The sequence below is a fragment of the Camellia sinensis genome, chromosome 11, assembly GCF_055761805.1.
Source record: "Camellia sinensis isolate YWXY chromosome 11, ASM5576180v1, whole genome shotgun sequence".
Classification (NCBI taxonomy): Eukaryota; Viridiplantae; Streptophyta; class Magnoliopsida; order Ericales; family Theaceae; genus Camellia; species Camellia sinensis.
Genome location: NC_138971.1, coordinates 92,490,669 through 92,510,494, shown reverse-complemented (window position 1 = coordinate 92,510,494; position 19,826 = coordinate 92,490,669). Strand labels below are relative to the sequence as shown.

Sequence of the window (19,826 nt, the reverse complement as noted above, 5' to 3'; positions counted from 1 at the left end):
TCAGAATTAAAAATAAAACAAATAGCGCCTAATACATCAGTAGCCAAGCCAGCCGAGCCGGCGGAGGAAAACGGCGCGGCTCAGCGAGCCCGGCTCAATGAGCGGCACGGCGCGGCTCAGAGTGCGGCTCGGAGCGCGGCTCAGCCCGCGGCTCAGGGCACGGCGCGCGCGCGTGGCGCGGAGGGCGCGCGCGTGGACAGCGCCGCTAACGCGTGCGTGAGGGCGCGTGCAGGCGCGTCGGCTGGGCAGCTGGCGCATGGCAGTGCGTGGGAGTAGCTCACGGCGTCAGGTGGCGCGTGCAGACCACGCGCCGCCTTCCAGGGTGTTTTCTGGTCCGATTTTTGTACTGCCGGACTCATTTTTTCAAAATAAAACCATTTATGGTATTAAAAAAGACATTAATGAACATAAAAAAAAATATTTATGCTCTTAATCTAATAAAAGTAGATTTTTTTTCTCCTTTACAAACATTCATGTATATAATGTATACATATACATATAAAAATATACACATGATTAAAGGAAACACGAAAATATCCATCATCGCTCTGATACCAATGAAAACAAAGTATAACGCAGCGGAATAAAAATTATGGTCATACCTTTCAAACAGAGTCTGAATTGAAGGATCTCGTGGGTAAATCACGTGCTTCCTGAGTCTGGTCAATCAACCCAGCAATGGGGTGATATTACAATAGTGAATAACACCCACACAAACCACAGTGCAAATGGCTTTGATCGTTGTTTTTGGGAGAGAGTCAGTATATGGGAAAAACTCAAACATACGTTCTTTTTCACTTAATCACCCATATCCCATATATCAGATATATAATCTATTTATCTCATTTATCCATATTTGTTATATGAGATAATATCTGATATCTATATCATCTATCCATATCATGATATGATAGATATATATCCTGAGTGGCTATCCAAATAGGTTTGAATTCAAATTCAAAACCCATTTGGATAAGGTTCAAAAGGTTCAAGTTCAAAAGGTTCTGAGGGTCATACCACATGGGCGCCCAAATTCTAACAAAAACCTATGAGACAAAGGAACACACGAGAAGCATACGCCCAGAAGCACATAGAGGAGCAAGAGCAATCCAAAACCCTTTACACATGGCTCTAAAATGTTATGAATTTATCAACAAACCTACGAAAACTTCAATGCATATGAACCAAGCCAAAAACTATGTTAGGAATCTAAAAGGATAAAAGTTTGGGGAAAAAGAAAAAGAGGGAGAGTTGCTAAATATGAGAGGAAGAGGATGAAGAAAGAACCTTGAAGAAGCTAAACTCTTTCTCCCCACAATCTGCTGTAAAATGCATCTTGCGATTTTTTGACTCCTGCCGTTTCATTAAAGTGGAGTTTTTCAAACCACCTCATTCAATGCTTAGGACTAATTACTATGCTGTTCAATCTGTAATCCTATGAGTAATTCAAATAGTCATTAAATATGTAGAATTTATTTATATGTACTATCCATTTAGAAATTTAACATGTGCAATATGTGCTATTGCTCTCTTTGTTCTTTCTCCCATTAGATAGAAAGCATTTTTAGATAGGGTAGTGCTATATAAACAAAACAAAAAACATAAGTTTCATTCAGATTGATGTGGCTTATTTACACCTGTTCACTGGGAAAAAAGAAACCTATTGCTGTTTTCCATAATAGTTAATGTGCTATTGTGACATTTCATATGCTTGGCATTTTCCTTTTAGAGTCAGACTTTAGATGAAATTATGTGATTGTCAACAAGTCCCTTAGGTTAGAGATTTTTGGGGCTAACAATTTTCAAACTTCTTTCTCTTGTTCTTCTCTTTTTCCCTTTTAGGGTAGTTTAAAGGTTAGGATTTTGTGCCTAAGAATGGTAGGAATTGCTAGATATGTTATTTTCTTTTCCTGTAGAAATTTAAAAGCATATTATTGGTAGAAAACAAAACCTAATTGTTCACAATAATAAAATTGATTTTCATATGGTTTTAGCTTTAGCAATTACGGCCTCTACAGATGTTTTAAAATAACTACCTGAAAACTACAGTCCAATACTTTGAATTCTTGAAGTAGTTTGAATTACACCATGTAGGTTCTCCTTAGGGCACTACTTGGATAAATTGAAAGTACCCTTCTATGTTGTGAAAAAACCATGGAAATTTTTCTTCCAGCTGTTATCATCTCTCTACTTTATCTGATACACTTGGTATGGTCACATGAGAACTATTATGAATGTTGATTTGCCCATGAATTTTTTTTAAGAAATTGATATTTGATAGAACCAGAGTCTTATCTCTCACATGTTGCGGTGCACCCATGTGGGAGAGAAGACTAGATGCATCAAGAAGGGTTGTGGATTTAGTGCTGCCCAAAATCTATTCATTGCTGGAAAGTTTACATTTAGTGGCGTTTAAAAAATGCTGCTAAAAGTATAAAAAATGTCGCTAATTCTTTTTGTGACGTTTAGTATCAAACGTCAAAGATGCGGCCGTCGCTGTAACATTATGACGCTTTAAAAACGTCGCTAAATTAATATAGGCGGCGTTTTTAAAAACGTCGCTAAATGCCATAAATAATGGTAAAATGACGTCATCCAATATTTAGCGACGTTTTAAAAACGCCGTGATAGATTTTTTTCTATTTTAAAAATATGACCGTTGGCACCGTAGTGGCGTTTTGGAAAAACGCCGTTATAGCACTTTTTTTTTTTTTTTGAAATTGTGCTAAATCTGTTATATTTAACTAAAAAACATACCTGTAGTAAAGCTGAAAAATAACAATAATATGAATAAAATTTTACAGCTATTTCAATATATTGACTAAATAAACATTACATGATTATTTCCAAACCAAAATCAAACAACAAACACAATCAAAAAATAAAAAGAAAAAAATATATCGAACTCCAGATGTATGCTTTGATCAGACTCGTGTTTGTGAAGTTTTCTCTAAATAGCAACATCAACTCTTCAGGCAATACAAAACACTTAAAGGCCGGTAAAAAAATAAATAGTAATAATAATGACAAAAAAAAAAACTCTACCCTTAGTATCTATGTACATCCGCTCAAGCTATAAAAATCAGAATTGAATATATGAACCTTGCTATTCTCCAAAACAAATTTGGATTTTGCTTGTGTCACCAAATCAAGTTTAGCTTTTGCAGTGTAACTTAGTCACTAAGTTCTTCACTGCATCATCCTGAAATTCCAAAGACAAATGAAACACTGAAACTCCATAATAGCCAAAAGGATCATGAAATGATATGTCCATACCACATTTTCTAAACCCTTAAATATGTTCAAAAGTTTAGACCAAAATCAGTGGAACATAAATATACTTGTGCCCAAGACATAACATAGAGATATATGGTGAATTGTCCAAGCCACATCCACATAAGCAAGCAACGGAGCAAGAGAAGCATTATCTAGTGAAAATATTCTAAATGATGGAGAAACCTCCCTTCAGGTAGAAACACTCATGCAAAATACAATCACATGACATGACCAACCAATAGTGCTTGGGATATAATCATAGACATAAACAAAGGTACACAACAATAATGTGATCAATTATTTATTACTTCAGTTTTTCTTTTTCTTGTTTTCCCTATAATTTGGAAGGTTTGGGAGGAGTTCAGTTCATGCTAATGAAAATAGCTAAGAAAAGAAAAAAGTGGGGCGCGGGATTTAATAACAAACAAACAGGGGGAAAGACTTATGGAAATTCATTTTCTAATTAGTTCTCTTCACTTGTAAACATCAAAATCTTCAGGTCTATATAATATTATCAAACGTCTGAAATATTTCTTGAGGTTCTCACTACACTCATCCAAGGCCTATATTTGGTGAAAAGCAAAAGGAAGAGATCACACAATTCACTTACTACCAAGAGCAAAATTGAGTAGCTGCTCAAAGCTCATCATTTCCATAACAAGGATTGAAAAACATCATCTGATGCCATCATTTATTGAAAGCATCTTCCTAATTTGATCTATCTTCTACTTTCCTCATCTTCCTAATTTGATCATGCTATGAGAAAAAACCAGAAATTTTAGATATTAAACAGAAAAATAAAGTTAAAAGCAGGAAAAAAAATATAGAAAGCCAATAATTCCGAAAATATCATGCAAGTAAGAACTCAATCCTCCCTCCCGTATTAGCCCGTATTAGCTCTATCTTCATTCTTTTCTTGAACCTCCTTTGCTCCTTTCTTGAGATCTATAAAGCATTTGGTAAATAGAAAAAAGTCAGCAAACAAAGATCCACTTAATTTACCAGTTGCAGTTCCTATTCCCATTAGAGATGACCCTGCATTTTCCATGATAGCTTGCACATTTGCAAAGTCAACATTAACCAAACCTGGGACCTGCAGTTGAAGTAACCTACCACCAATTAGAAAAATAAAACATTTTTAAAATGTAGAAGCTGACAAATGGGAAACCTTTGACAAGAAAACCCCAACATTTGAAAAATATATGAACCCAAGACCATCCTTCAAAGTTATCAAGTACATATCCCACCACACAAGAAAATCATGAGAGTCAATGATTTTCTTTCATGATTAGCTAAAATACTAATACATTTAATGGTAACCTACAGAAATCAAATAAATTTCAAATACTCACAGACTAACCAGCAAAGAGACATAAACACAATGTAACAATGAGATGATGTAATAAATGTCTGTTACCTTTGTTTTCTATCATTATCTAGAGGCACTGAACTGCTCATTTCCTTTCCAACACGCTTGTCAGGCAGGGTTTGCTTATGTTCACTATCAGATGTGTCCTCATTTCTAGAATCCTTGTTAATCAAGGCATACAACCTCTCTCCCAAGGAAGCCCTATTCGCATTGGTGTTAGACTTCCCAACTTTTGTTGCAGATCCACTCACTGTTCACAATGAAGAAGATCAAGAAGATCAAGAAGAGCGGCTAGAAACAAAAGGTGGAGAAGATCAAGAAGAGCTGCTAGAAACAAAAGAGCACTTACAAGCAATATATCAAAATACGGTTTGGAATAAGACCTTCCCAAGCCCTTTGTACGATGCCTTGATCCTCATCATCTTCAAAAACAATCTTCCTGATCAAAGTAAAGCAAGCATCAACAGCTACAAAATAGTAGCTAAATTTATACAAGAAGATTTCATGATGACGTTCAAAAATAAAATAAAAAAAGGGTAAAAGAAAACAGTAAAAGATAATGCTTTTGAGAAATGTATAACACAAATTAAGCATGTACATATAAAGGAATTTACACCCCACCACAGAAAAAATCAATGCTTACAAAATTTAAGCAATCGAGCAATTCCTGAGGATACTTTCAACATTATATGTTTAATTGGCAAATCAATATATGAAATCACTAGGTTTTGGAGTTACCATTTCCAGAACAGGACAAATTGCAAGGTTTGACTAGGATGTACTAGTTATCCCAAAAGTTCCGTAGTTGTGACATGTGCAAAAGAAGCTCGTCTCTGCCCCAACTAGTGTTACTGCTGGTCATTATCCATGCAGGATGTTCCCGGTAATTTTCTCTCATCAGCTCTTGAAAATTTTTGATGTTCTCATCAGGCCTTTTCCCCTTACCCTTCATCTTGTCGCATTTTGTGAAAACAAAAGTCATTGGTATCTGAAAGATGAAGGCACAAAAAGGCATAAAAGTCAAGGGAAAGGACAGGATTTAGCCTCATACCATTGATAGTATTGCTGACAGAAAGAGGATCGGAAAGTAGCTAAAAATTAGATAAGAGCATACATTGTTCCGTCCAAGCCAATTAGCACAGTTAAGGTCGATCTTCTGAGGTGGTACACTCGCATCAATTAGAAGTAGGACGGCAACCAGAGTTTCTCTATTCAAGAAGTAGCCCTTGGTGAATGCGGACCAATCCATTCGAGCAGATTCTGGGGCATTAGCAAAGCTGTAAACAAAGTGAAATCTAATAAGATTTAGAGCTAACTTGCATGGCATCAACTCAACTGCAAGTATTCCATGATGCCACAAGGAATCAATAAGTTAATTTAGAGGTGTTAATGGCAAAAAGGGGTAAAACTAATTGCCCTTATCAGATCTTTACCCCTCCCTTAAAACTTAAACCATTGCTACTAAACTGACTAAAAATTATTCTAATTGCTGACCTGCAGAACTTACATAAGAAATCATACAAGATTACAAATTAAACAAAATTACACAAAATGAATATCATAAGATCATCATGTTTACAACTTATTAACTACTAAACTTGACAGTCCAAATAATGTAACAGTGTGCTGGAGCATCAATTTCTGTGTCATCATCCACAAAATAAATTAACTCTGTTCCATTATAAATAGGGCATGATAGATTTCCAGAATATAAATAAAGGTTTTCTATTTTCTATATTTTAAAAAAAAAATTAGTCACAAGATAAATAGTTACCGAACAGAACCCCAACAAGAGTATTTGCACACTTACCCTGGGAAGGACTGCACTAAGTAGGAGAACTACTAAATTTAACTGCCACTAAGCCACAGGCATAAAACTGATCTCATCTTTTACAAAATCAATCCCCTTTTGACTGTACAAGACTATAAAAACAAGACAAACAGTCCAATTACATTTCCACTTGCAGATTGACCCATTAATTTGTGGTGGGTTGTAAATTTTGTCCCCCTTCTCTCCTTCCATTTTCTTCCTAAATCATGCTACATTCTTGTATAAGATGAAGGAACAAAATAGTAAAAGAAAAACCAGTATAAAAACCTTAAGCCATGATTAACCCCGTGAGCATCCCTCAGACCGTCTACACAAAATTGATTGATCAACTGACAAAGTACAACCAGTTCTCAGATGCAAACAATGGGATAACCATATAGCAATCCCAATCAGAACTTAAAAGTTAAACTTCTAGCGCGTTTGGATAAAATAATTTCCAAAACTTATGGAAAACTGCTAAAGTCGATAATCTGAGAAAAAAGAGGATGCCATTTATTCCTCCCTAGATTTCAAGGCAGTAGCATTATCTAGGAGCAATTATTATCAATAAAGGAAGTTCTTCATCGGATAGTGTTTAATACTAAACTTACTAATAAGCCTCATATAAAGATATAGATGGATTGTTGATTGAGCCCTTATGGGAGTCAACACTTAAACAATGATCAGATTTAAAACACAACTTTTTTTTTGATCGGCAATGAAAAATTTTATTGACTAGCAAAAACAAACTACAAAGAGAGGACAAGAAATCTGCTCCAAAAACCAACAGCCATTACATCAAAACAAAAACACCATTTAGATTTCAAAACACATTTATGTTGAAATCTGAAGACTAGCAATCCTCAAGTAGGCATGTGTGTAATCTCAAGGAATCATACGAGTACACACTTCTACACTAACCAAGCATTACACACTTCTACACTGTCAATTTTCTAATGATGCCTCTTACTTTGTTGGAAAAATCTCATGTAAGTGATTCTATGACTGACTTTGATAAAGTCTATTTTGATTGAGAACATTTAGTCTTATCTTAGACATAAAAAGCTCAAAAGTGGAAGTGAATTCATGATGTTAAATGCCATGACTACATATTTGTTTCAACTTTTAAAGGTTAATCATATGAATAATCTCTCAATTATTATTGACTATTATTTTACTTTTTTAATTTTAAAATTGTGTATTTAAATCCTTTTAATTATAAAATTGTATCAGCAGCTCAAACAACAACAAACAACAAACACATAAATATACAAATCTTGGATATGTGGATATACATATACATATATATATATATATATATATAGAGAGAGAGAGAGAGAGAGAGAGAGAGAGAGAGAGAGAATAGAAACATAAAACTTGACCATTGTTGTTGGTGAGATTTATAGAATTCAAGAAACAAAGGGGGAAAATCAAGAACACTACAGCCTCTTCTTCAACACTTTCTCACACACACATATACATACATATACAGAAGTTGATGGAAAGAGGTTTTTACTGAAAACGGAAGGATTCGAAGGAGCTTACCAATATATCTGATTCGAAACCCCCATATTTGGATCAGGTGTTCTTTGAAACCTTCAGATTTGGCTTTAATTAGTTCGAAATCCTTCAGATCTCGTCTCTTGTTCTTTTCTTCAACGAGCACCACCACCGCCATCCTCTTCCACCACTGTAGCTGTCGATCTGAGGCGATAATGAGAAGATAGCAGCAGCGGTGAGTGTGGATGAGATCGGCAGAGGGAAGAGAGAGAGAGAGAGAGAGAGAGAGAGAGATGAGTCTGGTGACAGAGAAGAGTGAAAATGAGCGAGAGAGAGAAAAAATGAAATTGAAATCAAAATCACTGAGCTTGATACAGATAGGTTTACCTCTCAGTAAATGAAATCAATTCTGAAGCTTGATGTAGATAGGCTTACCTCTCAGTGATTTCTATGTAAATGGAATAGGTAAACAAATCAAATCACCGAGATGATTCCAATCGATTCCTATTCTGAAATCACTCTGAAATTTAAGGGATCACCGAGCTGAAGCGAGAGAGTGAGCGAGAGATTTGAGGCATCTTCTTTCTGAGACTGAAGAGTAAAGAATGAGAGTCTCAAGAGGGAGAGAGAGGGTGTGAGAGATTATAACACATTCGGAGGCGTTTTCTATCAGCTAAACGGTGCCGTTTTGGTTAGCACAAAAGGCGACGTTTATAAAACGCTGTTGAATATTAAAAAAGACGACGTTTAAGAAAACGCTATTACTTAAATGCCGTTGAAACAAACATTTCCTGTAGTGATTCCACAATTTGGAGTAGATCTTAATTTTCAAGTCAAATGAATTGGACACATTGACAAGGACACCATTGAGTAATGTTCTTATCAGCTAAAACTCATTCAATCAAGCTTAAGCTCTTTGGAGATGTACATTCATTTTGTTCAAGCATGGCAGCATAAGGGTTGATTGAGTTCACATTGGCTAAATTTGTATATATGTATATGAATGTCTCTATTCTGCGATTCATTATGTGATTTGATTCATGTGCAACTAAACTCTCTCTATTAGAATATTTTGTATATGATGTAAGTAAATGGCTAGCTTTTGGGTACTAAATACTCCGGGGAGCTTGTCATGCAGTGTATAAACTTCAAAGTTGGAGAAAAGCATATGCTTAGAGTCCCATGCTCATACACACTATTACAAATCACTGCATTTTCTAATCACAAAGCATGATTCGAAATTTATTATACATCAAAAAGAGTCTTATTTATAAATTATGATGATCCATGGGTGTGCTTGAATTCGACAATTGGAGTTACAAAAGGGTAGTTTAGAAATAAAAAAAGCTGTGACGAACGTGTTCATACCAAGTTTACTGTATATTTTATAAAATAGTAGAGATAGTGTGAATATATGTATATATGGAGAGAGAGAGAGAGAGAGTGCAAGTCCACATCTTGCTATGTAAAAGCTGTCAATTAGGGTATCATAAACACACTAACCCTCATTGTTTGTTTGTTTTTTTTTTTTTTTGATAAGTCACACTAACCCTCATTGTGCATGAGTATCTTTGCCTTTTCGTATGCTTTCTTTAAATACTCTCTAAATCTAACCATATCCAATTTCACATTTTGTTGCCTCAAATACACTTCCATTATTGCATCATACCACTCCACTTGAAGAGCCTTTGAATCCTTCACAATTGCATCATCTTTGCCATACCTATCTACCAAGCTACTTTCATCCACTCCAATCTTGTACTCCATGTACTCCAACTTCATGTCCCTATAGCAACTCCCGAAGCACAACTCTGCCACGTTGTCCAGTCCGAGCCCCACCACCTGCATGAGCACTGAGCCTGGCCGGAGAAACAACCCATAAGTGAGTGCTGCACCATGAACCCCTACCATTGCATGGCTTGAACTTACTAACTCGCATGCTTCACGCAGCGGAGTCTCATGTTTTGGCTCAAATTCGATGACATCGAAACCCTCCTCCTCCGCCACTCTTTTCATGTCGTCTTGGTTCATGATCACGCGTCCTAGTCCGCCAGTGCGAGTGACTAGGATGAGCCTCGGCCGCGACTGGGTTTTTAGGGAAAGACGGTCATGGCAATAGGTTTGCTCTAGAATTGCATGGAATTGTAGAATAGTTTTTGAGTTGGGCAATTGTTTTGGGTCTATGGTCATGAAACCATGTGATATTAAGCCCACCGTGGCCGAAGGAAAACAATGGGTGGAAGTATCATTTTCGAGTATTATTATCGGGTGTTTGCTAAAGCTGTGAAACAAGTCTGCGTACTTGCGAACCCACCAATCCTCGGAGTTGGTGATAACGAGGACGAGGTCTTGGTCAGCGAACATCGAATTGACGGTGATGAAGAGTGGGATGAACCCATCAATGAAGGTATGGAAGAAATTCCAAGTGTAACCTCCAACACTGAATACTAGGGCTCGTGCATTGTGTTTGATCATGCATTGTGGGCTTGGCGGGCCTGAGGTGAGAGTGATCTCTTTGATCCGGTCCATTGTTTGACTCGAGTTCTTTTGCGGGTAAGGCCTGACCTTTTCCACGATGAGCGTTGATGATGTCGGGCCCATGACATAGAAGGTGGAAACCGTTGGGTCCAAGACTGTTGGGCCATTGATTGAGCATAGATCATAGTTTGCATGAGAGCGGTCACAGCTGATTGGGCTGGACCAATGAGAGTTGCCAGGTGATGCAAAGTGTGGTCCTGCAGCACTGAAAGTATTGTTCATGCTACCATAAGATTATGACAATGTTTAAAGATGGAAAGGTTAGGGAGGGTGGACAGAATTGTTTTGGAGACAAATAAGTAAACTTTACTAAAAATTTAAGAGTAATCGTGTAAAAATAAAAAATAAAAAATAAAAAATTTGTACATAATGATTTGGCAGATTTGTATTCATTATAAAGTTTTTAAATCATTTTCCAAAGTTTAAAGCTAATTTTATGCAGAATAAAAAATTTCTTAGGAATTTTATGTTAATTGATGGTGCGGAACTAAGTCCTATCACTTTAGGTCAAAAGGCCCATAAAAAAAGATTTGTGATTTTGAAAAATGTTAATTTCATATCATTTTGAATGAGAATCTTGTATATTTAGAATTTTTTTAATTTAATAAATAGATTAACAAAGAGAATATTTATTCTTTAATATTCCTTAGATCAAATGTGATATGTAAAGTAAACCACTATGTTTGTATAGCTTCTTTGATGTAATCTGATTTTATGCTTACTTTGTATCTTGTTCATATTGCACCAATAAATTTACTTTTTATTCATAAAAAATAATAAAAAAATTGTTTGTATAAAAATATATAGTACCGTGAGCAAAATGCTAAGTAAATCATACAAAAATATTTATCTAAAATGAGGAGACAATGTCATTTGTAAAATTAGGCGGAGTGATCGTGGATCGGATTGGATCGGGTGGCATCTCATCCGCCATTTGTCCAAAATTAGGCAGATTAGAAAAAATCAATCCGCAGCTGTCCACCGGTTTGACGGATGCGGATTGAGTGGGTTGTGTGGGTTGGCGGATGGATGTGATCGGTTTGGCGGTTTGGACTTTAAAATTTTTTGGCATTTTTTTGAATTATAATTCATAACTTTTACAATCTCTAATAATTAGTAATCTGAAAAAATATGTATTATTTGTCTATAATAGGTCATGGCACCACGCATGCATATTTTTAAGGTATTGTTTTCTATTTTACAAAAATATATATTTTAGTATTTCTACTCTATGTTGTTACTTGTTAGCAATATCTTTCTTTCTTTTTATTTATTTATTTATTTTTAACTTTATCCAAGGGCGGATCGGGTTCATGCGAGTGTGGGATGGTTGATTCATCATTCGAACCGTATCTGTGGATTTTGAAATACTTTATCTGTATTCGTCCGCCGAAAGACACATATCCGTCCAAAATCAATCAGGTTCGGTCGAGTTGAACGGGTTGGACGAAGCCATGATCACCCCTATTATAAACTATGGTGATAAGGCTTTTATTTTCATGTGATATCATTTCATATGAAAATTTATATAGAAGTTCTACTTGTATAGGATTCAACATTTGGTAGTAACTTGCTATGAAAAGTTTTGTTGTATAAGAACTACAATCACTATAAATAAGATATAGTCAAATGATAGTAATGAAGCAAAATATCCTCAATCCGCTAGTTCTAATAAAAATAAAAATAAAAAGGGAACAAGGGTAAGCCATATTTCCATGGTAACTTTAGGTTCATTTACTAAATTGTCAGTTCCATTAAATAATTGGGGATGTTACAGTAAATTATGAAAATTTATGATTTTAGTTACGAATGTGTGTATTATAAATAAAAGTGAAGTTACGAGATTTTATGGTTGGTTAATTTTGAACTTTTGGTTCATTATTAGGAACATTTTACGGTGATTTGTTGTGAGTTTTGTGATATTTTACTTATGCATTTTGTGGAGTTAGTTACAAAAGTGTATATTGTACGCCAAAAAAGGGTACGTGGACATTTCCCTAAATAATTTACAAAATACAAGGCATTATCTTTTTTCATAAGAAAAAATTGTGGCATTTTTACCCAACTAATGAGTGAAATTTAATAGTAATTGATTAATGTTTTATCTCTTAAAGACCTATTTGGTTGTCCCAATATGAATTTGGGCAGCTCTGAGATTGCATCATGTAAAATTAGATGGGTAGATGTGTTTCTCAATATAGAAATGAAACAAATTGCAAATGTATAATTTTATTTTATTTTTATTTTATTTTATTTTTTGTTTCTTTATAAATTTAAAATCTAAAGGCAACATAAGTGAATGCCTTATAAATTAAGAAAATTAAAGAAAACAATCCAAAAAGAACAAGTTAAAAAAAAAACAAAACAAAAGAGTATGGAAGATGGAGAGAGAAAATTACCTTGATGGGTCCAAGGTGTTGAAATGGCTGAAAATAGGGTAGAGATTGAAGAGAGTTGGGTCTGAGATAGGAAGAATAATGAGAAGATTAGGGCACACATTGTGGTTACACTGCTAATTGGATTGCATTTCTTTATGTTTCCACCAATGCATACACAACCTTCCTTATAATATTGCTTCACTCTTTGCAAAACTACCATCCTCATTGTTTTTTGATTTCTCGTCAGGATCTCTATCTCCAATCTAAATACAACAAACCAAAATAAATAAATAAATAAATAAATAAATAAAAATGTCATAAACAATCAAGTATTTATGACCTATTCACCCCCCCCCCCCCCCAAAAAAAAAAAAAAAAAAACTATCAAGTATAAACACCATTAATGTATATATGAATCAAATTATTACTGTGGCACTTACACATCTATGTATTTTTCTTAGTACATAATATTTCTTCTCTCTCTATATATATACTAGAGATGTTGGCATACACTACGTACGTGAATCAATTAGATCGACAGTTACTAATTAAAACTATTAGATCAATTCAAAGATTCCAGGGTTGGGTTTATATAATGCAATATATATATATATATATATGTATGAATGTATGTATGTAGAATGGAGTGATGGTTTTATGGGTGTGGTGAGCGTTAAGAATTAAAACATAAGAAAAATGGATACGAAGTACTTGACATGGGAGTGACTTTTGAGGAGAGAGAGAGAGAGAGAGCACCAGCAAAGAGAAACTTGGAGTTGGAGATGATCTTTTTGTTTTGAGTCTTGGGTTTTCAAGTTTGGGAAAAGAAATGGAGGAGAGACAATGGCATTTTCGTTTTTATCTTTTTAAGTTAAACGGGTAGTATATAAAATTAAATAAGTCTATTTGTATGTATGGGATCTACCTAACAATTAATAGGCCCCAATTTAATACATATTAATTAAGCATCTTTAACTGTATTATTTTGGATGAATAACATCTTTTAACTGTTACTCTCTTTAAACTTGCTGTTGGGCTCGTGGAGTTCATCACGGATCCCGTTTTGACAATCTGAATCATCAATTTGTAGAATTCGTTAAGTACTACATGCCTGTAAAACATGACGTTAATCGGATATCAGTAACTACGTAATCAAATCAGTTTTGTGTAAAAAATTGGGCGGTGAAAAAATAAACAATTGACGAAAATTTGATCCGATGAAATAACTATCGATATCTGATCAACGTGATTGTTTACAGGCATATAATATTTAATGAGTTCTACACATTGAATGATTCGACTTAACGAAACGAGACCCGTGGTGGGCCTTCACGAATCCAACAATACCCTTCAGTCCGATCATAGATTGGAAGCCAATCCCAAAAATTAAACCTATTGGGTCCGAGGCTTTATTTCCATGGCTAACTTGATAGCTTCCCAAATCTCCTTCTTTGAAAATGCTTCTTCAAGCATATCTGAATCCAACGAGGACAAACATTGATTCCAACGATAACCCAATAGTTTAGGTCTTACTTCTCCCACTGCTCAAAGAACAAACACTCGAATGGATAAGAGACCTCATCTTTGATCGCCTTTCGTTATTCCAAAACAACCCTATCAGCTTTAATAGAATTCAGCATACTATTTTCTGTCTACAACTTGCAAAAAGATGATAACAAAAAAAAAAAAGATTAAAAATTCTATTTATATGACAATGCTTAAATTTGTTTTATTTAATCTAAAGAAGAAGGTTTTTAGTATTGGGAGCCATTATTGCAATTGGATCTACACATTTTGGCAGGCTTTGGTAGGATTAGTATACCTTTTCCGAAACGAAGTCAAATTTTATTTTTAAATTTTTTATTTTTTATTTTCAGACACTTAACAAAAGATTTTGTATAAACATAGGTTTCGTGTCATTATTTTCTGAAAATAATAAATAATATAGAGGGCAAAAATTCACTTAACCCCCTTATGATTTGAGTTCGGAATACTTTACCCAACCGATAGTTCAACTATATGCAAAAAGACTCCTCGTGGTTTTGGATTAAACTGTAACCGTTATATTTTCCATCTAAATTGATGGAAGGTGTACTACACTTGCCAATTTTGAGAGTGGGCATACTTTTTTTAAAAAAAATTAAAGTAAAATCAAAATGCAGAAAGTCATTTCTACCCTTCATCTTCTATCCTTAAACCCTAACCCTTATCCTTCCCCCACCCCTAACCATCTCCTCGCCTCCACCACCTCCCTCCTCACCTACCTTGCTCACCATCCTGACTTCTTCCCTCACCTCCCCCAGATGTCCCTAACCTGCCTCCACCGCCCCCTCCCAGCCGCCCGGTAACTTTCAGTGGCTTCAATTGGGCTAAGCCCTATGATCTTAATCAACATAGTTAGCAACAAAAGATTTGGAACAAGTTTTGGGCTAAGCAAATTTCAAACGCTTTATCGAAGAAGATTTGAAACAAGATTGAGCATTAACAATTTCAAATTTATGAAATCCAACAGTCTGTATATATATATATTTTATCAATCAAAAGACAACCTTTATTGATGAAACATTCAATACAAAGTAAACGGGCCTGTATATATATGAACAACTTAACCTCTGCTATACGTATATGTATACAAATGTACATACCTGTGTTTATATATGTATAATGTGTAACTTAAATAATTAAATTATAAATGAAATTAAAATGTTGGAAAAATCATTTTTCAAAAAAATTAGACCCTGTTAAAAACAAAGAAAGGTGTATTTATTATTGGATCAGTCATGGATTAGATCAGTCATGGCAATTCAACTGGGTTAGCATTCAATTCTTCTTTACTAGTTTGACTTAATTATATATACCAGTATGCTGATTAGTTTTGGGATTAGAGAATATTGGGTTATAGATGCAGAGACGATGGAGCAAAGAGACCAGTTGATGATTTGGATTTGATGTGTTATATTGTCATTACATTAGAGGGGGGAAACAAAGGGCACTATTGTCTTTTTATCACTAACGTTAATAGATTAAGTGTTGCAATTTGGTCCAAAATCACAAAGAATCTCTTCGCATATATTTGAACTATAAGGGGGTAAAGTATTTCGGGCTCTAACCACAAAGGGGTTAAATGAATTTTTCCCTAATATAAATTATCACAAAATGAATTTTATCTGTTTTTTCACCTCCTATTTGAATTCACAAAACAAATACACTATTCAGGTCCAAAAATTAGATCAACTTTCTAGATTTAGTGATGTACAAGAAGATGATTGGTTGATATTCTCTAATTATCAACCAATCATCTTCTTGATACATCACTGGGTCTAAAAAATAGGTCAAAAAATATACTTTATATCATTTTCTAATATATAAGCATTTGTGTTTCAGCGGTGTAAAGTAAGGAAAATGATATACAAGCTCATTTTCTGGATTTATTTTCTAGATTTAATGATATGTAAGTAATATGACTAGTTGATGATTGAGAAAACAAGAGAGAATGTCTTACTTTAGATGTTCTAATTGATTGTTACATCATTGAATTTGAAATTAGATATAATTTTTAAACTTGTATAACAATGCTAGTAAAGTAAATATGTTGCTGCCAAATTCTCGAAAGGGACATATTTCAATTCCCAAATATACAATTATTACCCACACAAAAAATCTGTCTCTTTCTCCCCAGTCCCTCCAAAACTATGCTTCTATAACATTTTGTAAGTAAATTTTGGGCAAATTATATATCGGCATGCAAACTTTGTTTGTTCATGAACATCTCAGCCTTTTCATAAGCTCTCTTCATATACCTCTTAAACCTAACCACATCTATCTTCACATCTTGCTCCATATATCTATACCAATTTGTCAAATTCCCCATCAATGTCGAAGCTGGATCGTGCGGATCCAAGAACTCCTTCAGAGCAAATTCATCAGCCTCTAGGCTACTCTCATGTATCCCAACTTCATAATTTATGTACTCTAACCCCAATCGAACTGCCAACTTCGCATAACACATGTCGGCCAACCACCCCGTGTTGATCGGCACAATCTGCACCAACACCGCCCCTGGCCGCAAAAACAGCTGGTGTGTCAGTCCTGCTCCATGGACCCCCACCATTGCATGGCTTCTGTCAATCAGCTTGAACAGCTGTCGCATCGAGGTTCCAGCCGTTACCTCAAAAACTGCCACCTCAAACCCCACCTCCTCCGCGGCCTGCCGGACTTCCTCGGCGTTTTGTAGCCTCCGGGTGTCCTGGCGGCTCAAAAACGCCAGCTTCGGCCGAGGTCCTGATGAGAAAGTTGGCAGTACGTGGCCTGCATGGCTTGAATGACTTGGATTATTATTATTATTATTGTATGCATTTGCTAAGAGGGCTCGAAAATCGTGCATTGTCTTCCGGTGGGGCCTTCGTTGCAATGTGGGGTCCAGTATCATGACGCCGTGTGTTTTGAGCCCTACGATCGCTGATGGGAAGCAATGGGTGGCGGTTTCTTTGTCAAGGTTGATGATGGGGTGGCGCGTGAAGTGTGAGAAAAGCTCGGCGTACTTGATCAGCCACCAATCACTGCAGTTGATGATCCCGAGGATGACATCGCGGTCGATGAAGTGTTCATCAACGGTGAGGAAGAGAGGAATCCAACCCTCATTGAAGTCATGGAAGACATTTCCAGTGAAGCCGCCCGCACTGAATACTAGGGCTGGGGTAGTGTGTGTGATGGCACAGGTAGTATTGAGTGGGGTTGTGGTGAGTTTAAGCTCCTTGGTTTTTTGCATGGCCTCGGGTTGACCTTTACGAGGATAGGGGCGGATCTTTATCACTGTTGGTGGGGTCATGTTTGTGGGGTCCACAGAAGACAAGGTTGCAGCCGTTGGATCCACCACAGTTGGACGGTTGAGATAACAGAGATCATACTCAAAATGGGCAGTATCACATGTGATTGACCAGCTGGGCTCAGGGCTCTCCCATACTCGTGTCCAGAGTTTTTCTTCCATGTATGTTTGTCTGTATGTATCTACATATACACACACAAGTATGCCAAAACAAAACCAAATAAATAAATAAAGTGAAAAAAAAAGAAGAAAGAATGTTAGTTTACAAAGCAAAAGTAAAACAACAGTTTCAAAAAATTCTTGGTTTGATTTTTCAAAAATTATTTTTAGATGAGTTTTCTATTTTTATTGATTTTTTTAAATATTTTAATCATTTTTTAAAATATTTTTTAGACGCACTTAATCAAGATACATCTAAAAAGTAAAACAAATTGACTAAAAATATTTATAAAAAAAAAAAACACTAAAAACAAACAAAAATTTAAACAAAATCTATATGCATTTTTGATCAAATTTTTGTTTATTTTTAATGATATTCTTTTTATATTTCAATTACTTTTTTCTATGTGTAATACTATTTTCTCTATGTTGGCAGCATTATTGCTAGGACTTGTCTCTAGTCATGCAAATGGATTGGATAATCCAGTGTGATTTTGTCAGTCCAGCATAACACCTACTTTGATGAACACCTTACTTGATTCATGTGTGTAGATGGATCATTCATAAAAAGGAAAGGCATATTAATATAATAATCATATCCCTCCCTACACAATTTCATCCTCTATTTTGCAAATATTTGTTAAAATCACACGCCGTTTATTTATTTGATGATAAATTAAATAATTACGATTATCTGATCAAATTAAAAAAATATACAGTGTAAACTAAATCATCAAAAGTAGACCCTAAGACAAGCCAGTCCTATAATTGTTAACCTAAACATAAACTAATTAGAACAAAGATTAAAAGTACATGAAATAAATTAAACCTGGAGTGGTGGTGGTGGTGGTGGTTGATGATGACAATGTGGTGTATGATTTAGAGATAATGTGGGCAATGTTGACGAGGAAGAAGAGTGCAACAATGTTGACAAGGTAGAAAAACAAAAGCAACACCAAAGATATTGCAAATATTGTCGATACTTTCTTCTTCTTCATAGCTTGTGTGTATGGAGCTTGAATCATCATCACTACTGATGGATATGTTGCTGCTCCACTAGTATGCACCATCAAGTTCTTTTATCAAAACCCTCAATTACATTACCATATCTGCAGTGGTTGAATGAGAAAATTAATTCAAATGCAGCAACTATTAATCGCAATCTTAATAAAATAATAACTTTTGTGAAGCATGAAAACTTTATAAAAGTTTACTATTGATGGTAAGAAATTAAAATTCCTGATTTTAGCACAAATCGCCGCCACAAATGAAAATTCTTAATTTCAACATATCAAAATCTCTAATCTTAGTTCAAATAATCACAAATCAAAATTTTAAATTTAGCAAATCAAAACACATTATTTTTAGCATAAATAAATCATAATAAAAGAATTACAAACTGAGGGGGACATACCCTTGACTCCTTTGTGCCTCCGCCCTGCATACATGTAAACGTTTTGTACCAATTAATAAAAGCTGATTATGCTAAGTAAACATATAAAATGACTAAAATATAAATGAACAAAAAGGCATTGAAATTTCTTAAAAAATGAGCAAAATACTTTGGCAGTTTGGATCTCAGAAAAGAGTTTATATTTCATTTGTAATCCTTTCTTCTTCTTTATTTTTTTAATTATGGAGAATTACATTTTTTGTGAATATTATTATCTTTAGAGACACTTCTTGTGTCTTTGGTAAAATGAAAAAAAAAAGAAAGTTACAGAACCAAAAAAGAAAAAGAAAAAGAAAATATAATCGAAAAGTGGTTAGAAAATAAAATGTATTGTGTAAATTCATATTTAGTATGATGTGAGTCACACTCAAAATGGATTTGGTAATTTTTTAAGCTAATTTTTCTGAATCTATAGCATTGTTGTTGGTGATATATTTATTAAACAACATATTGTAGTATAGATCTAAAGCATTACAATGAGAAGCAAAAGATTGGAGCTGATTAACATAAAAAGCCCA

The 19,826-nt window shown here is 34.9% G+C and overlaps 3 protein-coding genes across 3 annotated transcripts; all 3 read right to left on the bottom strand.

Annotated features, from left to right (window-relative positions):
* Positions 1-5,388: 5,388 nt before the first annotated feature.
* On the bottom strand, positions 5,389-8,202 carry LOC114280694 (GTP-binding protein At2g22870-like). Its single transcript, XM_082896499.1, has 3 exons — positions 8,001-8,202; positions 5,697-5,922; positions 5,389-5,597 (listed from the first exon to the last, which is right to left on the bottom strand). The coding sequence occupies exons 1-3, from the start codon at positions 8,024-8,026 to the stop codon at positions 5,427-5,429; spliced, it is 423 nt and encodes a 140-aa protein (XP_082752625.1). The 5' UTR covers positions 8,027-8,202; the 3' UTR covers positions 5,389-5,426.
* Positions 8,203-9,387: 1,185 nt separating this feature from the next.
* Positions 9,388-10,715, bottom strand: LOC114280701 (xylan glycosyltransferase MUCI21-like). The gene has a single exon (XM_028223071.2). The coding sequence runs from the start codon at positions 10,713-10,715 to the stop codon at positions 9,501-9,503; it is 1,215 nt and encodes a 404-aa protein (XP_028078872.2). The 3' UTR covers positions 9,388-9,500.
* A 5,886-nt stretch (positions 10,716-16,601) lies between these two features.
* LOC114280700 (xylan glycosyltransferase MUCI21-like) lies at positions 16,602-18,925 on the bottom strand. The gene is made up of 2 exons (XM_028223070.2): positions 18,685-18,925; positions 16,602-17,878 (listed from the first exon to the last, which is right to left on the bottom strand). The coding sequence occupies exons 1-2, from the start codon at positions 18,923-18,925 to the stop codon at positions 16,602-16,604; spliced, it is 1,518 nt and encodes a 505-aa protein (XP_028078871.2).
* Between the last annotated feature and the right edge of the window lie 901 nt (positions 18,926-19,826).